The 22,490-nt window shown below is 39.1% G+C and overlaps 2 protein-coding genes and 2 pseudogenes across 4 annotated transcripts in view; 1 reads left to right on the top strand and 3 right to left on the bottom strand.

Annotated features, from left to right (window-relative positions):
• The window catches only part of LOC18423316 (LMBR1-like membrane protein), a 73,058-nt gene extending 65,715 nt beyond the window's left edge, over positions 1 to 7,343 (top strand). For both annotated transcript variants that reach the window (XM_006827918.4, XM_088863783.1), the window contains one exon: positions 6,128 to 7,343. In XM_006827918.4, coding sequence (XP_006827981.2) covers positions 6,128 to 6,676 — 549 coding nt within the window. In that variant the 3' untranslated portion in view covers positions 6,677 to 7,343. The remainder of the gene's footprint in view (positions 1 to 6,127) is intronic.
• Positions 7,344 to 8,245: 902 nt separating this feature from the next.
• On the bottom strand, positions 8,246 to 10,672 carry LOC18423312 (protein CTR9 homolog pseudogene; annotated as a pseudogene).
• Positions 10,673 to 10,866: 194 nt separating this feature from the next.
• On the bottom strand, positions 10,867 to 16,803 carry LOC110007990 (uncharacterized). Of its 2 annotated transcripts, XM_088863785.1 has the most exons (5): positions 16,647 to 16,803; positions 12,361 to 13,347; positions 12,143 to 12,271; positions 11,962 to 12,037; positions 11,631 to 11,875 (listed from the first exon to the last, which is right to left on the bottom strand). In XM_088863785.1, exons 2-5 carry the CDS (start codon positions 12,427 to 12,429, stop codon positions 11,769 to 11,771), a joined length of 381 nt encoding a protein of 126 aa, XP_088719911.1. In that variant the 5' UTR covers positions 12,430 to 13,347; positions 16,647 to 16,803; the 3' UTR covers positions 11,631 to 11,768. The 2 variants fall into 2 exon arrangements, with proteins under 2 accessions (XP_020528331.1, XP_088719911.1); XM_020672672.2 differs by lacking the exon at positions 16,647 to 16,803 and having other exon boundaries at positions 10,867 to 11,875; positions 12,361 to 12,799.
• Positions 15,022 to 22,490, bottom strand: part of LOC148782326 (uncharacterized) — a 26,912-nt pseudogene continuing 19,443 nt past the window's right edge.

Here is a 22,490-nt window from a genome sequence, read left to right as displayed (position 1 = left end):
AGTTGACCCCTGCCTTTCTGTTCCCCGGCTTGAGTTAGCAGAGAAGGTTCCTTCGTCGCCTCAACGCTCCACTTTGCTCTCCCTTTCTCCTTCCTCTCTGGCCCTGCCCCCCTCCTTCCCTCTGCTTACCATTACCTACCACGCTCTTTGCCTCTCTGATATCCTTTCGCCCCATCTTAACCCTTTGGAGTCTTCTGACCTTCCTCACCTCTTTTCCATGGACAGAAACCTCCTCCCCCAAGGCATCGTGACCACCCAAACCTGGGACCTCTCCCCCCTGGATACTGACTCCTTATCCTCCATGTTGGCTCCCTATCTTTCCTACACCCCTGACCTTGTTAGCTTTACCAGGGTCAACTCTCTTCACTTCACTTGGCCCTCTTCCCACTCTACCCTTCTTGCTATCCTTTCCTCTGTTCAGACTTTCCATTACCTTGCCTATCTCCCCTCTTCCCTTTCGTCCCCCCTTTTGTCTCAGCTCCTTGGGATCCAACAAGCTTTTAGTTCGCTTGTTTACCCCTCTGACCCTACCAGGAGCCCACCTTCTTTTAGACCAGTCTTCAGTTGCCCAGCCACTTCCCCACCCTCACCTTAGGGGTTTCTTTCCCCCACCCCATCTCTAGTGACCGAGCCTGTCTCTATGCTCCCCCCTATCTTTGCACTTGGGTCACCTCCTGAACCCCTCCCTCCCTTACCCTTGGATCTCTACCCCCTATCAGCCCTGATATGCAGCTGCTCCCAGTTGAAGATCCTTCTGAAGGCCCAAGTCAGCCTAACCCCCACCCTCCACCCCCCCTCTGTCTTGGGGAGGAGGAGGCAGCTGGTGATAGGAACTTAATCATTGACGACAACATGAAGGAAATGTATATAATCATGGGTTTCCACTATGATAGACCAGAAGGACCGGCTCACAAATTCCTCACCGCAGACGCGCAAAGCAGGTTCAAGGTAAGACCCAAAGGCCAGAGAGAATTACTCAGCCTATTCTCTTCCCCCTCCTTCCAGGACAAGCCTACCCAAGTCTCCCTTGTTATCCCCTCTATTTCTTGCCCCAAGAGGTCTTCCAGGTTGGCCTCATCCCCCCCTTCCTCTTCTATTCCATGAAGATTTTTACATGGAATATTAGGGGATTGGGACAGCAGTCCAAGAAGAACGCTGTCAAAGGCATCTCTCTCAAACATTCCCCCTTTGTTCTGGCCCTTGTTGAAACCAAGCAACCAAAGCCCACTTTGCAGCTCATACACCAAATTTGGGGTAAAAAACCTACCCAGTGGGTGGCTCTACCGGCGAAGGGTGCTTCAGGAGGCATCTGGGTGGTTTGGAATCCGCTGGAACACACCCTCATCTCCTCACATTTAGGGGACTACTCGGTCACCATTCTCCTCTCTAGTATCCCTGACGGCTCCCCTTGGAAATTTACGGCCGTCCATGGGCCTAACTCCTCCTTGCTCAGACACAGACTCTGGTCTGAACTTGTCCACGTTGCAGCTCTACCACACCCTTCCTAGTGTTTGGGAGGAGACTTCAACGTCACGAGATGGTCCCACGAGCGAAATACTTCGACCTCCATCTCCCAGGACATGAGGGATTTCGCTGATTTCATCACCAAGAATGAACTCATCGATATTCCTCTTCAAGACAGTCAATTCACGTGGTCTAACCATTCTCCTAATCCCTCCCTCTCTAAACTTGACTCCTTCCTCTTCTTTACCAATTGGGACGAACTCTTCTCAGGATCCCTTGCTTTGGCCTTACCCAAACCTACTATAGACCCCTGTCCCATTCTTTTGGATACCAATGTTGTACAAAGAGGGCCAAAACCCTTCAGGTTTGAACTAGCTTGGCTAGAAGAGGCTTTCCTCTTTACTCTGATACCTATCTGGTGGGACTTTTTCTCACCTCAGGTAAGGGGTAGAGCAGGATACAGACTTCAGACTAAAATTTAGCTCCTAAAAGCTTCCCTCAAAACTGAAACAAATCCCTACCTGGCAATTACTCCCAAACCAAAGCACTCCTCTTGGACACTATCCAATGTCTTGACCACTGGAAGAATCCAGAGCCCTTGACACCTTGGAACTTAACCTCAGGGGCCAAACCAAACTCGACTACCTATCCACCCTCAAAAAAGAAGAGATCTACTAGTTCCAGAGATCTAGGATAAAGTGGTTAAAAGTGGGAGACCATAACACTGCTTTTTTCCATCCTATCGCTAATTGTCGTCGAAGGGACAACACCATCTCGGTGCTCAAAGTTAACAACAACTATTTGACCCAACCAACACAAATTGAGCACGCCATCGTAGAGTTCTTTCAAACTCTCTATTCTACCCCCATTGGCCCGAGGCCTAGAATGACTGATCTTGATTTCCTGCCTTTAACTGAGGACCTAGCAGCTTCAATGGAGCAACCTTTCTCTGAGGATGAGGTCCTACAAGCTTTAAATGCCCTTGCCATTGATAAAGCCCCAGGCCCAGATGGTTTCCCGATTGCACCTTTCAAAACCTTCTAGGTTACTTTTCGTTATGACTCCTCAATTTCTTCCAGGAATTCTTCCAAAGGGGAATCATCCATAAAGCCATTAATGCCTGCCCTTGCCCCTAAAATCGAAGGGGCTGAGGAAATCAAGGACTTCGACCAATTACCCTCCTGAACTCGACCTACAAAATTCTGGCTAAGGTCCTTGCCTCTAGACTCCAACAAGTCCTCCCTACAGTGATCTCTCCTTCCCAGTCGGCTTTCATTCAAGATAGACAGATTCTTGATGGGATCCTAGTAGCCCATGAGTGTCTCCACTCGAGACATTTAACCAAGAAACTAGGTTTAATTTTTAAAATAGATTGGGAGAAAGCCTATGACCATGTCGACTGGTCCATCCTGGAAGAAACCATGGTGAGAATGGGTTTCAGGGAACGTTGGAGAAGTTGGATGAGGGGATCTTACTCTAACCCCCATCAATCCATCCTCATCAATGGGTCATCGAAAGGCTACTTCCCAGCTCACAAGGGGCTTCATCAAGGGGATCCCCTTTCCCCCTTCCTTTTTGCCATAGTCGCAGAAGTCTTCTTTAGATCTCTCTCCTGCCTTTACCTGTCTGGTCTACTCTCTGGTTTCACTACTAGTAATCAGGGTCCCACGGTGTCACACCTACAGTACGCAGATGACACCTTGGTCTTCCTTGACGCCTCCCGAGAGGAAATAGACACACTTAACATGAAGAAGTCCAAAATGATGGGGGTTGCCATGACAAATGCCGAGGTTCGTGTCCTCATCCCAGACTGGGATTGCAAAGTGGAAGATCTCCCTTCCACCTACCTGGGCCTTCCTTTGGGTTTGGGAAACCCAAAAAAAGACTCTGGTCTCAGGTCCTAGAAAAAGTAGAGAGGCGCCTTGCCACTTGGAAAGGCAAATACCTCTCCCCAGCGAGTAGAGTAATTTTGATCAAGGCTACTCTGGCAAGCACTCGAGTCTACTTCAGGTCCCTGTTCCAGATGCCAGCACAGGTGGCCAACCGCATAGAACAACTTATGCGAAATTTTCTTTGGTTGGGCCAGGCAGAGAAGACCAAATTCCACCTTGTAGCATGGGAAAACATCTTCCTACCAAGAAAGCAAGGGGGTTTAGGGACTCGGACCCTCAGAAAACATAATACTGCTCTCCTAGGAAAATGGTGGTGGCGCTTAGCCCCTCAACCTGAATCTCTCTGGGCTCAGGTGTTGCGTACCAAATACAATATACGGGATGAAATTTGGGTACCAGAGAGGATTCAAAAACACAGGGTGGCAGGAGTGTGGTTGTCCTTAGCCTCATCACTGCCACAGTTCAGAATGCACATTAGATTCCATGCCAGAGAAGGCTTCAGGGTCAAATTCTGGATAGATATTTGGCTTGGCACATCCCCCTTGTGCAAGGCTTTCCCTACCCTCTTTTCACTTTCTTCTGACAGAAACTCCATCGCCGAGGAAATACCTCTCTCTGGCAGCCGGAGAAATGGAGTCCCTCTTTTCGTAGAAACTTCTCAGATGATGAGAGCATCCAATTCCAACAACTTCTGCGTGCCCTTTCCTCTCACTTCCTCCCATCTTTTGGGAGTGACACTATTGTATGGAGCCTATCCCCCTCATGCCTCTTTTCAGTAGCTTTTTTTTACAAAATTCTCACCCAACCTTGCCTCTCAATCCCACCTCTATCCTGCCTAAAGTGTGGTCCACTATCGCTCCACCAAAGATTCAGTTCTTTAGTTGGATTGCCTGCTCTCAAAGAGCCCTCACATTTTACCAATTACAAAAAGAGGCCTCTCCACACGCAACAGATGTGCTCTATTTCTCTGCGCAGAGGAATCTAACCCCCATCTTTTCATCCTTTGTGACTTTTCCCATAAACTTTGGTCCCATGTGCTTCAACTTTTTGGTATCCAATGGGTCACCCCACCCACGGTCCGTGCTTTGATCGCTCACAACTTTGATTCTCAGTGGCTCTTGGCTGGAAAATCATTATGGAAGGCTACTGTAGCTGCCACCATTTGGACTTTATGGTTGGAAAGGAATAACAAAATTTTCAATGGTGCTCAGCTACTACTGCTAGCTCTCTTCCACAAGATTGTCTCGTGGACCACCTTTTGGGCTTCAAATCACAAGACTTTTTTGGGCCTTTCTAGGAACACCCTTCTCTCTCAATGGAAAAATGTCCTTAACCACAGGCCTTCCAAACCCTTAAGAGCTAATAACTGGCAACCACCACCAGATGGCAGCATCAAGCTTAACTTCGACGGCTGCTCTCTAGGTAATCCTGGCCCTTCAGGCGCAGGGGGTGTTTTAAGAGATTGCCAGCGAAACATCCTCTTCACCTTTTCGGTGCATCTAGGGACCTATGATTCCCAATATGCAGAAGTTATGGCTCTACTATTGGGTTTGAGAAACCTCAATCCATCCTGGGGCACAACACTGATTGTGGAAGGAGATTCCTTGAACACCATATCTTGGGCAAGAGGCTTGTCCCCTCCACCTTGGCAGCTGTCCTCCATCTTTGATAAAATTTCCCATATCTGCAGGGGTATGAGCATCTCATGGCAGCATACTTGGAGGATGTCCAGCAATCTCGTGGATCTACTGATAAAGGAGGGAGCTAGCTTGCATATGGATATCCAGGCCAGGTTCAACTCCTTTTTTGTTCAGGACTACAGCCTTACTACATAGCCCGTCGCCATACGGGCATGCCACAGCTCAGTTTTTATTTTTGTAAATCTCATTGTATATCTTGTATTGGGCGAATCTTATAAGCCTATAGCGAGAATGGACGACTAGTGTATATTTTTACTGTTAGTCACCCTGTGAGGGTGCCTTCAGTCCTACACCCTGTAGACTTTTACTCTCTTAAGTAATACAATGTTAACAATTATCAAAAAAAAAAAAACATGATGTGTCAAGTTTCATTCCTACTGACACAACATGTTGCACACATTGGCAAGCCTGTCTGCCATGCTAATAGCTACTCTGCTTACCATGCAAAAACAGGTACAGCACGATGAGCAAATATTCCCAATCTCCTTTAAAATTTGGAGCCAGCCTCCAAGGCCCACTCTATTCTTTACTATCCCGCTCAATAACATTTAAACAGCCTTGATTTTTTTAGATGGCTGCAGTTGCAAGTGGCCACGTGTCCATTATCCAATTAAAACATATTACATGGGATTTGCGACATTGACATGGTGTCAGCACATTGTGCACTGTCTGTTTTCATCGAATGGTGCAGGGGCATGCAATGGCACACCCTTGGCAGTGTGAAATTTCTTTCCCTTTAATCAATCACACAACTCCAGTTCCACCCAAGAGACATGGAAATACCAACTGGCCCCAAATAAGAAATTAGAATGCTTCATCATCTCAGAGGACCTCTGATCGCTTCCAGGTCCGAGTCACCTGAGAGCTTATACAAAAAATTGAGCTTAAGAGTACCTCTGATTGATGGTCAATGGCCAACCATCTTGCACCCTGCCAATCCCTGGCTTTGTTAATCTCTGGTTGCCTTTATGCGGACAAATTGTTTCTTGGAAGTTATGAGATTATTGCTGTTCTCTTATCAGCTGATGAAAATCTGACTAAGTTAATTTCTTATTTTCTTCTTTTGTGCAGAAACTGTTCAAAAATGAAAATGGGGCTCCTGAGAAAAATACTTTTGAAATGAAATCTACAACAGCTACCATGTTCAAAGAGGATGGGAGAGGAAACCACTTCAAGACTTTGAAAGACGAGAATCGAAATTACACCAACAGCAGAGAAAGCATCGAAAGCAAGTATGCTGCATTTAGAGAACATCAAGCCAGAAAATCTTCCACTTCAGGATCCCAAGACAAAGGCAAATCATCTGGTACCGTCTCTTTACTTCAGGCTAGCAACTCGCACGACGAGTTCGGGTCTGGGAATTCATTGAACAATTTATCTGGTATTTCAACATGGGCTTCGATGAAGACAAGTTTTCAGAGTTTTAGGGCCAATATAGGAGCCAAGAAGTTTTTGCCCCTCCGTCAGGTTCAGGAGACCAGACCTGCTTCAAGAGTTTCTTCTTCCGAGTCCTTGGATGAAATTTTTGAGAGATTGAAGCAGCTTCCTGAAAGACACAGATATGATGATCATGCTGACAATGATGTTATGGACATAAGGATATCGGGGTCAACCAGATGATGCCCTATTTCTTTGAACTGTGGAAAAGCAATAACGTTGTGTGCATCATGGGTGTTTCTGGTTCCTCCATGTCCATCAATAGGAATGGATGGAAGATGCAAAGTAAAATCAGATAGCATTCCTTCGTAAGGCTACATCATGTGTACAGGATATCACAAAGTAGGTGGGTCTTTTGTTTCGCATCCCATTGTGCGTAATAGTTGGTGATAGTTCATTAGAACACTAGGGGAATTACACAGGAAGGCAACTCATGAGCGAGAGAGAGAGAGAGAGAGAGAGAGAGAGAGAGGTGTTTGAGATGGGCCTTGTATATTTCCAATGTGATGGGGCTGGTTCACATTGATCTTCCACAGGACAGGATAAGCCAGAAAAGAATTGTCTTGTTACATATCTTGGGGAATATTGACCTATGATCCTTAAGCCCATGCATCTGTATGTTTCTATCATCTCTCTCCAGAACTGTAATTGATACAAATGCATTTTGTTACATTTGATTCCACAGGGTGTATTAAGAGAATGGTTACATTGCTCACACCTTCTGGAAGAATATTACAATACATTTTTTTTTCCCTGAAAGGTATTACGATACATGTATCAGAGTGATGTTTGGCACTTCTTCTGAATGATGCGTATTAACTAATAGAATCCCTTACTTGCTCTTGAATTCTATTGGAAATGTGTATGTCATGTCATGGATTTCCAGTTCTCTGCCTTTCTGTAGTTTACGAACATTAGAAAGCTATCATAAATGTTCCACTTCTCTAAAGGAAAAGTGTGTGAGACCATTTTGATGAAACTAATGTTTCTGTCATTTCTTTTTTCGTATTTTTGAATAAGTTCGTTGAAACTAATTGAAATCAATATGGTCCGTTATTCATTATCAATTGACATAAGGAGGCAACCTACTGCAGTCTGCACTGCTTTGAATGTCCTGTAAAACTCGTTTGCTCGTTTAACTTCATTAGTCACATTTCCCATACATTCTTTTGAACAACTATCAAATTATATTGAAGTAATAACCAGATGTTCCGACTTCCAACTAATCTCATGGGGCAGGATCTTTTATTTCCGACTGTGAATAAGCTAAATAATGAATAAAGGAAAAAGTTTGTATAACATGTCAATTTCATACTGTAGGCGTAAGGTGCACCAAAAAAATTGACCTGAAAAGGTTTTGATTTCGAAAATCCTTATAATTGATCATCTCAACTTCAAAATGTATGGATAAAAAAATAAGATTGTAAATCGTATTTTATAATATATTATATTTAAAAGTAGTACATCTTGTAATACACTACGTCATATGGACTGTATTTTCAAAAAAATTTAATGATTAAAATCAACTCAATCTACACTACATCATATGGATTGTATTTTCAAAAAAATTTAATGATTAAAATCAATTCAATCTACACCATTTTTTAAGCTTTAAATTTTATATAGAGGCGAAAATGGATTGTTAGGCTATCATAAGGGTTTTCTACACCTGAATTGCATCTTTTTGAAACTATCGTAAGGGTTTTTTACACCTGCAAGAAGCAGCAACAGGTAGCATTTTTGTTCAGTCCCTTTACAAATAAATAAGACATTAGCATTTCCCAACCCCACTCCAACATACAAGCTTCTAAAATGTTGACCAATATCAGCCTTCCTTTTTGCACATTTAGGTGTTTCACCTCTTAAAATTAATTCAACACCCACCCAGCCAAAATTAATTCAACACCCACCCAGCCGAAAAAAGAAAGGAACAAGAAAATTTCCAAAATTGAGCAAAAATCACTTCTCAATCCTCTTCTTCATCATCAAGCCCATGGGCTCCATTTCCATGAGATGGGATTTCTTTGTCACTCTCTTGATCAGATTGCGGTTGCTCAATTGCTGCTGGTCTCTCAATTGGTTCATCATCCTCGGACTCGGACCATATTTGCTTCCTCCGAGAAGGCTTCGACGCCGAAGCACTCTGCATCATTTCTTCTTGATCATCAAAATTTTCAAGGCCAGCAGCATTCAAGGCATCTTGAGCATTTTCTCCATCTTCCACTTTCTCATTGAGCATGTTTGCGTCATTTTCCTCCCCTCATGTTCTTCCATGTCGGCTTCATGCTCCTCTATTTCAGCAAGTGGGTTATTATGCTTGTCCCTTCTCTTTTCTCTTTCTTTTTCTTCTCTCCATGCCCATCCTCCTCTTCATCTTCTGCATGGGGTCGGTCTTTATGCTTACTTCTCCATAGTTCCTTCACACGCTCAAACTGTTCCTCCTGCCGCATCACTTGCTTCAGCTCATCCTCTTGCTTTCTCCTCTCCATCTGAGATTTCCTTTGTTCCTCAGCTTTTCGGCGGGCTTACTTGGCTAAGACAAGCTGACGAGCAACCTCTAGTTTCTGGCGAATCGGCTGCTCTTCGCGCTTCTCTGCCTCACAATGAACCTTAGCAGCATTGAGTAAATGTTTGCAATATCCAGCATGAGTCTCTATCTTCTTCTCATCAAATCCAGGGAAGTGATAACAAGTTGCTGCTGAGAGTTGGCTAAATTCCCTCAATGCATTTTTCAGTTCCGCCACTGCCAAACGAATGTCATCAGGTATCCTGTGTCTTTTGTAAAGTAGAGGCTAAGAACTTCTGCAACGCCACAACAGCATCAAAGCGGAGCATATAATTTGAAGGCTGCAAATGAATCACTCTAATAAAAGTTTTCTTGTAGTCTTGCCATTGTTCAGCTTCATAATAAGTGTGTGCAAGGTACAGAAGAACTTGGATGTTAGTGATATGGTAAAACTTTTTCGCAGGCAATTTTGATACATTTTCACAGCCAAGGCAAACTGAAGGCCTTGAGCAAAATAAACATGTAGCAGATTTACCCACACACCTGGCATCTCAACAAAAAATGCTACCTGTTGCTACTTCTTGCACCTGAGTAAATATGTCCTTTCAGACATCACAATGACCTTTCTATACAAGGACAACTCCAACACCATTGGCAGCAAATAAACTACCAGGTCTTTGCATCAAAACTTTTCCATACAACTCCCAGCGTCCAACTTAGGCTCCTTTTTCTCATTACGAACAGCAGCAAAGTAGTTCCAGTTTCCCAGAGAAAGGGTTGCAGAAGAATCTCTTCCATCTGTTGCTTCTCGAGCAGCCTTGAATGTCTCTTTTGCCTTAAACCAATCATCACCTTTAAACTCGAGGCTCCCAAGCATTGATAAAGCATCTGGACACTTTTCGTTCACTTTAAGTACATTACCAATCAATTCAATGCTCATTCGAATATTATTTCGAGATTTAGAAATGGCAGCAAGCTGCAGATATGCATCCCCATAATCAGGAAACTTGAACAAGATTAGCTTGTACAAAAAACATGTTTTTTCAGTGTCATGCAACTGCTCAAGCAGTCTGGCTTGATTAAATAGTGCTGTGACTTTATCCCATGGCAATTCCAAAGGTATGTCATCTTCTTCCAGCTTTTGGAAAAATGAAAAGTCCTTGTACTGCATAGCACATGCTCTAGCATCCACACTGGGAGGATATATCTTCCCATCGATGAAAGAGAGCCAAATGTCTTCACCCAGTGCCTCCTTAAATGTTTGATCAGCCAACTCAAACTCCCCCCTTTCAAAATGGGGGACACCAATATTGTTGAGCAGTTCAATTGATACTTCTTCGCCACCTATTTTTAGAAGACCGCATGCAGTTTTCAGGGCATCCGGTATCAGATGATACTAACAATTCCCCCAGCTCAAGAAATGCCTATGCATCACGAGGTTCTATTCTTGTTGCCTTCCGAAAGGTATCCAAGGCCTTCTCTATCTGCCAAAACTGAGCATGAATGTGCCCAACAGGCTTCAAACTCTCACAATTTTCTGGGTAAACGTCCAAAACTTTTTTGAAATTTGAAGAGGCGCTTTTAACTCTCCCAACCAATGTTCGCAAAATCGAATCAGAACGGTTAATCGGTTTTGGGGCTAGGAGCAGTTTGAACCAGAACCAAACTAACCGGGGCGGTTAACCGTTTTAATCGGTCAAGTAGTTTTTTTTTTTAAAGGTAAAAAACGTCCAAAACAATTAAAAAAAAATTGAAAATAAATCGAAAAACTTAGATTAAGTGTATACTATTATATTACATACATTTATCTTACAAAAAAATTGAAACAACTTTTTATATAAATTAATATTTGAATACTATGAAGATATGCAAGACAATTTAGAATTTGACATTAATTCAATTAATGAAGTTACAAAGTCCAACTAACAATGCTAGTAGTAATGAGAGCAGCGAGGGGGATCATGATATTGTTGTGTTTCACTATCAGGATTTACGGGGGCAAAAAATCTGAATAAGGCTTGGTGGAGTTTGTAATGCCGCAGTTGTGCCCCCTCGCCAGTTAGGAATATTTCTTGTGGCACCCCCTTGGCCAAAGTCTCCTAGACTCGTCCAGCCTTCATGCTCTCCCCCACCCTGTTCTGTGTTACCCGCATCCTGTTCTTTGTGACCCTCACCCTGTTCTGTATTACCCCGACCCTTTTCTGTGTTATGGCCCTCAGCATCTTCAATATTATCATTATCATGAATAACCATTTTACGGTGACGGCTACGGCATCGTCTCTCCCTTGTTGTTGAGTAACTCCTATGCCTCAATGCCTGGACTTCCTCCCGAGCCAACTCATTAAATATTCCTGTTCATCAGGCACCGCATCATGTTGCGCCCGTTCACATTCCTGGATGACTGGTTCTTGCCAATTGTTTTTCATTGTCCCATTTGTTTCATCATCCTGTGCCTCATCCTGTGTATAATCGTCATCCATGTCCATTAACATGTCTCCTTCATTGGATGCAGCAACATTCACATTATCATCCATATCGGCAACTGCCCCACTAAGAAACTCTTGGTCTAGTAGTGGGGTCCTTAGTGACACCCACTCATCGGTGAGGTCCCTCCGGAAGATGTAATCAAGGTTGATCGACGTGTAGTTTGTGGGGTTCCTCCTTATGTTTCTCTCTCAATTTCAAATTATAATGAACGTACACCAACTTGTGCAACGTTTATGTCTTTAACCTATTCCGCCTCGGGGCGAGTATCTACTGAAATGTACTTCAGTTTCTCTCACAGCTCGAGGCAGCAGCACAGGTTTGACTCAAAATTCTAACGGCAATATTTTGCAATTGCTTTGTTCGAATTCCGTGTATCATCCACCATTGTGCTGACACAGACAAACATAGAAATACTTAACAATAGAAAATAAATTAACTTAAAAAAAACCTCAAATAGTTTTAACTTAAAACTAACTTGGGTGCAATTTTGCAGCTGCTTTTTTGGCATTGTTGTATGCAAATTCCCCATTTTTTTCCATGTACACGATAAGCTAGAAATAACAAGATGCATATAAAAGAAATTAGTACTACATAGAAATGCAATTCATTATTGTAAATTGAAATTTTATTACATATACGTTTTGATTATGGTTTACCGGTTGCATACACTCCATTTGAGTTTCAAGATCAGGTCCAAGCCTGTAGATGCAGTTTCTTACCCCCTCCATGATATCTGCATCATCTAAAGTGATTGAAGTACAAATTTGGTGGATTAAGAAAGAACCCTGCACATGGTTTGTTATATTATTAATTACGGTAACTTTTCTCGGAGTTGAGAAAGTGTCATGAATTGCGACAGTGAATCATAAATTACCTGCTGCATGGATATCCTGGTGCAGTTGGTCTCTCCACCTACGATCAACAACCTCCAATATCTCTTCATTCCATATGTTATTCTCAAATATAGCTTCCCTTGCACGTCTCATTGCTTTGAACAGAAACCCCATTGTGGGTTTATCATCAGAGTCACTTAACCTCAATACCTGTACTAAAGGTTCAGTTACAGAAACATGGTTACATCAAGCCAAGAACCGCCGATCGAGAAGGGTGGTTTCAACCTACCTTCCAAATTGACTCATTGCTGCCCTATCAGTCTGCCATTCATTAGAGCGTATCATTGACCTCAATCCTGTCTTGTTTACCAATATCGATTGTATCGTAAGGAATGCTGTAGCGAATCTAGTAGTGGACTCCCTGACAATCTCTCGCATGCAATGCTCCCTCATCAAAGCATGGAGATACGTGTGCTCATCAAAGCATGGAGATACGTGTGATTGTATATAAACCTTGTAATCAACTTGCTTTTCAAAATACAATATTTAACCCTCTTCAGCTTCCCTATTTCCTTGAGAATCAAATTAATACAATGGACAGCACAAGGAGTCCAATAAAGATTGAGTCTTCTCTCCATTAGCAATAAGCCTGCTTTTCTGCAATTCGCAGCATTATCAGTCACGACGTGGACCACATTTTCAGGCCAACCTCATCTATAATTTTGTCTAAGTGTACGCATATCAATCTCCCAGTATATCTCTTTCTTGATAAATCAATGCTAGAGTGGTAAACAATGCCCCTAGGGCAACCTATTAAAAATTGACAAGATACCTATGGGACTTGTCCTTCCAACCGTCAGTCACGATGGTCACTCCTGTACTTGGCCAACAGTCTTTGAACTGTGCAATATGCTTATCAACATCATGAACAACAGCTTCTAAACATGGCCCTGCAAGCTCCTTCGCAGTTGGACCTCTAACACCTGGCCCTGCCTCAGCTATAGAAGCTACCATCTGTGGGTAGAAGTCTGAGCTTGCAAAATTAAATGGCAGTGCATTAGCATACCAAAAAATGTTAATCATCTTTCTCGCTTTTTCTATTAATACACCTGCTGACGAAAATTTAAATTTTTTTTGATGATATTGTGACTTATGGGGATCAAGTCCAGAGGGTTCGCGGGTCATTGATGACACATCTATGGGTTCATATCGTTGAGTAGTAGATGACCGACTATAAGAGGATAGGAGACTGGAGAAACTACGTCTCAATCTACTAGATGTGGATCTAAGCAATGAAGGCCCACATCCTCCCCGACCCGGTACTACATGTTCTTGAGGTTGACGGCTTGAATCAAAATGACTTCACAAAATCAAATCATTCATAAAAAATGTCTCCCTAAAATTTAAAGAATACTTGGAATACAAATTTTTTTTTTTATTGAATATATATATATATATATATATTTTTTTTTTTTTTTTTTTTTCTCATATTCATCACAAAAAACATATTTTTATAAATATATATATCATATAACATTAAAACAATCCTCACAAAAAAAAAATCAATTTTATTTTTCATTCAATGAACCCTAAAATCCCCAAAATCCCTAAAATCCCCAAAATCGACCTCCAAATTTTTGTTTTTGTTCTAAATTCGTTCATTTATTTTATGCAATCAATAATCTCACACAAATATTGTTTATATATATATATTCTCATATTCATCAAAAAAAAATATTTTTATTATATATGTATTATATAACATTAAAAACAATCATCACAAAAAAAATATCAATTTTATTTTTCATTCAATAAACCCTAAAATCCCCAAAATTGACCTCTAAATTTCTGTTTTTGTTCTAAAATTCATTCATTTATTTTATGCAATCAATAATCTCACACAAATATTGTGTATATATATTCTCATATTCATCACAAAAAAAATATTTTTATAAATATATATATTATATAATAGTAAAAACAAAAAAACCCTAAATTCCTAAAATCGAGCTCCAAAAAACCCTAAATTCCTAAAATCGAGGTCCACATTTTTTTTTTGTTGTTCAAAAATCGTTATTTTATTTATTGCTATAAATAATACTAGTCAAATATTGTTTGAAAATTCTTAAAAAGCTGCAAAATTAAGAAAAAAATTAAAAAAAATTGGGTTCGAGCTTACCTTGTCTGCTTCAATCTCAAAATCGAGCCCCAAATCTCTCCATTTCAATGAAATCAAGAGTCTTGAAATATATGTATCTCAGTGATCATTAAAATCCCCACCTTTTTATTGAAAAAAACTAAACAACCAGGCCAAAATCAAATGAATGGCGGATTTTTCATAAAAAACTGAAGAACACAAAAAACGCACCAAAAATTCGCCAAAATCGATCTAATCTTCGAGTTTTTGATTCAATATTGATGGATATATAGAAGATTTAAAGGTATAGTACAATAATTGAGCCACAAAAAATAAAAAAGCGGCAAGAAAAAGCATAAAAAAAATTGCAAAAAAATGGCGGATCACGGGTTCTGCCCAAATAACGGGCACTGTTACAAATAACAGCCGTTATTTTATGTGGCGCCGTTATTTTGTTATATCGCCCGATATAACGCCAAACCGGACCGGTTTCTACAAAACCGCCCGGCCGGTTTTGTCAAAAAGTCGCCTGTTCGAGGCCAAACCGGCTGGTTTTTTAGCCGATTTTTTTCAGGATGATGTGTTTTTTTACTAGTACACTAAAACTAAACCTAACTGGAATCGCCACCCCACCGGTAGAGAGCTAACCGGCAGGTTCCAATTCCGACCGGCCTGTTTTTCGAACACTGCTCCCAACTTCAACTAAACTTGTCCCAGCCCATAATAAGGCAATACAAAATCTCGTGGCCTGTTACTTTCTTTGATAGATGCTATGTAGTATCGTCCGGGTTTTTCATAGTCGCCCTTGTTATGATAAGATCTAGCCAAGTTATGGTATGAGTGTGGTTTGATCATAACATTATCGCCCAAAGCAAGTGCAGTCTCTATCACCTGCTCAACTAGAAAGTGTTGCCTGGTAAAGAAAAAATGATTCGCTAAATAATTCAAAGCCGTAGCGCAATATGGGAAAATCTCGAAAGCTCTTTGCAGTTTCTCCATTCCCCAATAAATCGCAATGGCCTCATTAGTTTGTAAATTCATAACTCTAAGAGCCTCAACATTTTTTGGATCGAACTGTAAGACACGCTGAAACGCTTGTCGAGCTTTATCAAATTGCCCTAATTTGTACCGACAAAGTCCTAAACCAAGCCTTACTGCATCAGGGTAGTTTGGATTTCCTTGCAAAGCCCTCTTGTATACTCCATGTATCACCAGTTATTAAACTTTACACATGCCTGACCAAGAAGAGCTGAAATATTATCAGGTTGTCCATCTAATACAATCTTGAATGCATTAGACGCCTGTTCTAGATAGCCTTCGCCAGTAAAAGCCGGCCTTTTCCAACCCAAGTGGAAGGTTCTTGCATATCAATCCTTCATGCTCTGTTGTAGTATTGCGTTGCAGGAATATAATAATTGAGATGAACAGAGTGTGTGTAAAATTTGAGGTCATACGAATACCACAAACATAGTTTTTTAGAAGTGTCGTTATTATACTATGCTACAACCATTGCATTAGATCATTGCTCTTTCCCACTCTTCCCTTTGGGCAATGATTTCATGCAACCGTTGTATAGTAATATGATGCAACAACTTTAAAAAAACCATCTTATAGCCATTTGTTTGATCCAAATTTGAAATATACTCTTTTCATTCTAATGAACAATCACATAAAAAGAAAAAAATGAAAACACAACCTAAAAAGCATTTTTTTAGCCCAATTAACATAGGCTGTTCATTTTGGTGAGATGCTTAGATCTAGGCTTTAAAAGGATTTTTTCATTTTCAAATTTTTTAGATGGCTTTAGTATCATCATTAGATGAACAATGTTAAAAAATAAAAAAATGATTTTGAATTTATAAAGGCTAAGATCTTGAAATTCATAAAATGAATGGTCTAGATTCGTTTTTGGAGGGGACTCATTTTGAGTATATCTAAGGCTCAAATTGAACTCTTTTTTCTTTTGGGGGGATTGATGATTATTGAGATGAAAAGAGTGTGGGTGAAAATTTTGAGGCCATACAAACACCACAAATATGGTTTTCTAAAAGTGTGGTTGCATTGGATGCTCTTTCCCTTTGCTTATTTTCAATTTTCCCAAGGTTAGCAATAATAAACCCCGAATGCGTTAAGCACAGCGATTCGCTCATATGTGACTCCTGCATAATATTCCTAAATTTCTGGACTTACCTTCCTCCAAGATTTGGCGAAATTGTTCAAGCTTTCCTTGTTTGAAGCATTCACGGGCGATGATGAGCCATAGGTCCAAAGGAGCTTGCTCGGGTTTTAGAACGTCGACGATATCAGTAGCGTCTCTCGGGAGCTGGTCTAGGGCAACTCTCACCTCTTCCTCTGAGTTTTGAACGGGAATGTATATACAGGCCATGGCTGACTAAGAAACCCTAGGAAAACCTTGAAGCTATGGCCCACTGAAATCCAGAGAAACCCTATAAATGGTGGTAGTATAGATAACAAGCCAACAAAATTTTGGATTCACAATTCATCTTCAAGACGGCTTTTATGAATGGGTGGATGCACCCAAACCCTACCTTTTAATTTACAATACCCATTGACTAATAAAGAAAGGGTGCGGTTCGTATGGGCCGAGGCTCTAAAGTTTAGAGTCTAAACAATCAAAGTAAAACGTATTTTTCGAATAGTATAAAAAAATATAGTTTAAATACTGAAAATCTTTGGGATAGCATTAAAATATATTTTTATTTTTTAATTATAAAATTTAAAAATAGTGTAGATCGAACAAATATTTGAAAGCTTGAAAATTGATCGTAAAAAAATACGTTAGAATATGCACTATTTCCAAAAGTAGAAATCCATATAGAAATCCATTTTTTTTCTCATGTCCATACATATTGATGTCGAGATGATTAATTTGAAGATATTTGCGCATCAAAACAACCTTTTCTAGTGAAATTTTTGAGGTGGGCTCTAATTGGATTTTTTAGAACCTTGGCTCTATGTAAACTTTTTCCAAATAAGAATATTTGGCGAGTCCACACGGATTCATGTGTCTAACTTTTTTTTTTTGGCGAGTCAGTGGGGGAGAGGGCCTTTACCTTTGTAGGAATTGAGCTTAGGATGTCACGTTGCAAATCCTCAAACGCTAACAAATTAAGTCCTGGCTCTTTTCCTATGTGTCAACTTTGGGTATGAAAGAATTTTGGGTCCAAAATGCATTTAAATTCATTGTAAACCAATTTCTGTTTTAGATCCTTAAATTTTGTAGTCCAAAAATAACATTTATCCGAGGACGTTTCAGGAATCAAAATGAAGGACAAAAAATAAGTTTTTTTTTTTTTTTTGGTGGGTCATTTTCGCCTTAGAGCACATGTATATTGCCCTTGTGGGGTCTAGTGTGCATCTACTCCCTTGGTTATAAGATCCACTTGGGAGGATTTTTTTTAAAATATGATATTGGGAACCTAGATGATTATTCTCAAAAGAAAAAAATTCACATTTTAAGTTTCTAACACTTAAATCTCACTAACTAATAACTGGATGATCCCTCTTTCGTAAGACATTAATTTTTTTTCAACTACAAATAAGGTGTAATTTGGGAATATTTTTAATTTGGGATCAAAATTGACCCTAAATAAGGTTTTACTTGGGGGTAAGTGTATAGCATACTCCGGCAGGAGCATAATATCATTTGAAGTTCCAAATGCCTCTCACCCAAATTGATGTGCCTACCATAAAATCAGAGCCTAAGAAATCTGTTTTTTGAAAGCACTCTTGACGATGAAAGACACCTGAGAATGTCAAATCTAATAAATAAAAAAGTTTCTCATGCATTCCACCATACTTACCTATCTTCAATAGCAGTAGAAATTCTTCTACAAAATCCTAAGTGCGTAACATTTAATTGGTGCTATAATCTATTAGAAAAAGTTTATATAAGGATGAGGTGGTAACAATTAAATTAACACGCATCTAAAAAATTCACTTGAAGAGGTTTTCGATGCTAAAAGCCCCTCAAATTGATCGTCTTGACTCCAAGATGTATGGACATAAGAAAAACTAGATTTCAAGTCTTGAAAATAGTGCATCTTGTAATGTATTATCTAGACGTTCAATTTTTAAGATTTGCAAGTGTTCGTAGATCTAATTGATCTACACTATTTTTTAATATTTAAATTTCACAATTAGATATGAAAATAAAATTTCAGGTTATCACAAAGATTTCTGATATTGAAACAACATATTTCGACACAGGTGTGCCTTACTTTGATTGGTTGAGGCCTTGGCCTTATACAAACTGCACCCTAATCTATTTATACAAATGAATCAAAATATATTTCCATTTTCTTCTATTTCATACCATTAATTTAGATAAATGTTCTAATTCTCTTATTTACTCCAACATGTTATTCAAAAGTCTTAATTTCGAAATAAGGTAAATTACAATGAAACGAGTCTTTAACACTGTGTATGGTCATCATCATCAGCAGAGCTTTATCCCAACTAATTGGGTCGATTACACGAATCATGTTCCGCTATTGCGCTCTATCAAAGGTCATACCCATAGTTAGAACATAAGTCACTATATCTTTCCTCATTATTTTCATCTATGTCCTTTTGGGCATACCCCTTGCTTTTTTAGAAGCTTTCACTCTTGTGACACGATTTATACAATAGGCAATAATCAATTCCTGTATATTAGTTATTTATGGAAAAAAAGTCCCTATCTATACTAATTTTCTTAATCGTCCTAGAATAAAAAGCCCCTTGTTATATTCGATTTAACAACCACCATTCCCCACTTGACAAAGAACATCTTCTTTCTCACCAAGCTTACCATATAAGGTCTCCAAAATTATTTCGGTTTTCTTACTCATAAAGTTGAGATAAATAAGGTTTCATTATATACATAAGGGACTATGATAAATTCTGATTTTTTGGATAATTTTAGTTTTCAAACAAAAGTTATAAGCATATTTACTTTTTTTCTCTTATTTTATAATTAGAAAAAGTGTTTTTTTTTTTCCGCATCAAAATAAGGAATTAGAAAATATTATACTTAAACAACAGGGTCTTAAGAAATGAGATTTCTTTGCATATACATGATAAAATATTATTTGGACTTCCTTAATATATTTATTTTCCCTAAAAATATAAATTTATTATTTATGGAATAGATTTTGGTATTATGAACAACACTCTTTAACCAAAAAAAAGAAAAAGGAATTATATACTATGAGACCATTTACCTTTGATATAAATAGGTCACAACTATGTACGAATTACAACTATATGATGTGAAGTCTGATGGCTTAGGTGCATCACAAAGTTCGAGAAAATCCTATTTTTTTTTATAAATTTGAAAATGTCCTACTTTTCTTAAAGGATATGGTGTATTTTAATTTTATTTATTTCTCTATAGAGCCAATCAAGCTCAAATTTTGAACATACATACTTATAGAAAATTCTCAGATTAGCCCACTAGCTCATATGAACCTATGAACCCAACGACCCAGATTGAATCTCGGTCGATCTTGATGGTCACGACCTCAGTTTGTATTTGAATTTTAAATTTTTTTCTACAAATCCAAATTTAGCTATTATTCGTACAAAGCTATAGGAAGAATTGTATTAGCTATTGTTCGTACAAAAGGAATAATTGTATTAGCTACTACATCATCTAGAATAGCTGCTACTAACCTTGTTGGTAGAACAACAACACATTCAAGATTCAAGATACCACTAAACCCAACTTTTACATCCATATGTAACAAATTAATTTAACAAAACTCATAAAATAAATATCATATGGCACGAGGCACGAGGCACCAATGATGACGATATGTATTCGAATGTTTGCATCGATCGTCACAAGATATAATTATTGGGTTTATGTGGCATTTGAAGGCCTTATGAATACTTGTAAAATGAAATAATATAGTGGAACATGAACTTAGTGGGAGTGTGGTCCCTCGTGGACCATACCATGCAAACAATGTTTGCAGATACCGAACTGTGCTTAACGATCTAAGCCAGTCGGTTGGAAAAAACCCATGTTACCTGGGCATAAAGAACAGACCAAGGAGGGTTCATAGGTTAGCCCTTGATGAGTTCGGAGAATATGCCTGGATGCGTGAATCGAGGGACTGTGTGAACATTGTATGTGATGGTGGCCTACAGAGACGCATGCATATCAATAGATCATTCGTGAAAGCCAGAAATCCACATTTTAAGGTAAAGTGTATGTATGTGCGAGAGATCTTTTTATGCGTCATATAGCTATGGTCGCATCAGGTCTTGGTGACCTGGACTCCTCTATAGGGGAGGACCTGAAATCCACAGATTGAGATTACGATCCCTTGGCTCATCGACCAGACTTTGGTGACCTGCTAATGAGCCCCTGCTTGGACTGTGGATCATGAAAAATACTAGGTCGATTTAATAAAGCAAGTGTGGCTCGTAGTCCACAGTTAAAGGTGGAGTGCCTCATGATTGTTGATTTAATTCCTAAACCATATGGATCCATTTTCCATCAAATTAATTTAATTGTGTTTGTTTTATGATAATGATTATTTTAGAATTGTTATTTGAATTTTGACTTTTGGATATTTTATTTATAATTTTTTGATTTATAAAATTAAAGATATTGATTTTAAAATATTTTAATATTCACTAAAATTTATTTTGTTCATTTTAAATGCCTAAAAAAATAATCATGGGAGCCCATTGTGCACATGGGCCAACCATGTTTCTAAAAGGTAGGGCCCCACATGTGCCTCCCATGGGTGGCACGACCCACCTCTTACTATTTTCTATCTTATGGAAAGTTTGTTTTGTGGTCCATGTGACCTTATGTTTTAGTAAATTTAAATTATGACATGTGGTCAAATTATGGATTGAGTATGTATTGATGATATATTGACTTAATATAGAAGTAGATATTGACTTGATATATCTTTGATAGATTTTATGAAAAATATGTGCAGAGATATGCTATTTTATAGAATGCACAATAGTTAATTAAAATTAATTTAACTTATTTTTTATTGATGGGAAAATGATTTAGGAAAGGGGGATAAGGGTTCATGTACCTTCCATAATGTTGATGGCCCATCTATGAAATGGATGACTCATATCTCTCACCCTACAAGTCCCTCTTGATTGATGGTCTATGTTCAATCTCACAAGAAGAGGCAAGCCAAGGAAAACCTTAAGAAACCCTAATCTTGTTCAAGCCTATACAAAATTGATTGTCTCTACCCAAAATCTCTACACCTTATCTTTCTATCTCTCTCATGTTTGATCTCTCTCTCTACTATATTGTGAAAGAACCTAAGGGTTTAGGTTATGAAATTTTTCTCTCTTCTATCTCTCAATTATGGATATTTGGCTAAGGATTATTTAGGGTTAGCAAAACGATAATCCATCTCTCTCAAACTAAGTTGCTAAGATAATTCATCTAGGGATTGAGTTTGTGATCAAAAGGGTTCATATTCTATTGGTGTGGCTTGGCTTAAATTTGCTTTCTCAGTTTAAGATTTACGCAAGATCGTTGATCCCGCGCCATCGAATAATGGTGACTCGGTGTGGGGTGTAATAAACCCAGTTGAGGTAATCTCCGACACCCTTCTCTTTTATTTATTGCTATTTTATTTTTAATTTTCAAGCATAATGCATAGTTATTTCAATAGCAGCAAGTTTTAAGATCTTGGTTTTATTGTCATGTTGATTTTATTTTGAAGTATATGTTGTTGTAATAAGACCACCTATAAGTGATCTTTTGCCAAAACAAAAGGGGTGATATATATATATATATATATATATTATTCCTCGATAAAAGATCACATAGGTCTTTCTTTCATTGGTATTAGAGCTATTGCTACTTGATACCATTAGTTGTATTTTCTCTTTATTGAGTTTAGATCAAGCTTAGGAATGAGATATAAAAAAACTAATGACATTTGTGTTCAAGAAATACACCCACGGTTATGACTTATTGAAATATTCCAACACCAAACAAGCACTCTGCATAATGAGATTTCTAGGCTATTTTGGAGT

This window comes from Amborella trichopoda, chromosome 4, assembly GCF_054954075.1.
Source record: "Amborella trichopoda isolate Santa Cruz 75 chromosome 4, AtrichopodaSantaCruz75HAP2 v2.0, whole genome shotgun sequence".
Classification (NCBI taxonomy): domain Eukaryota; kingdom Viridiplantae; phylum Streptophyta; class Magnoliopsida; order Amborellales; family Amborellaceae; genus Amborella; species Amborella trichopoda.
This window is presented reverse-complemented; position numbering and strand designations above follow the sequence as displayed.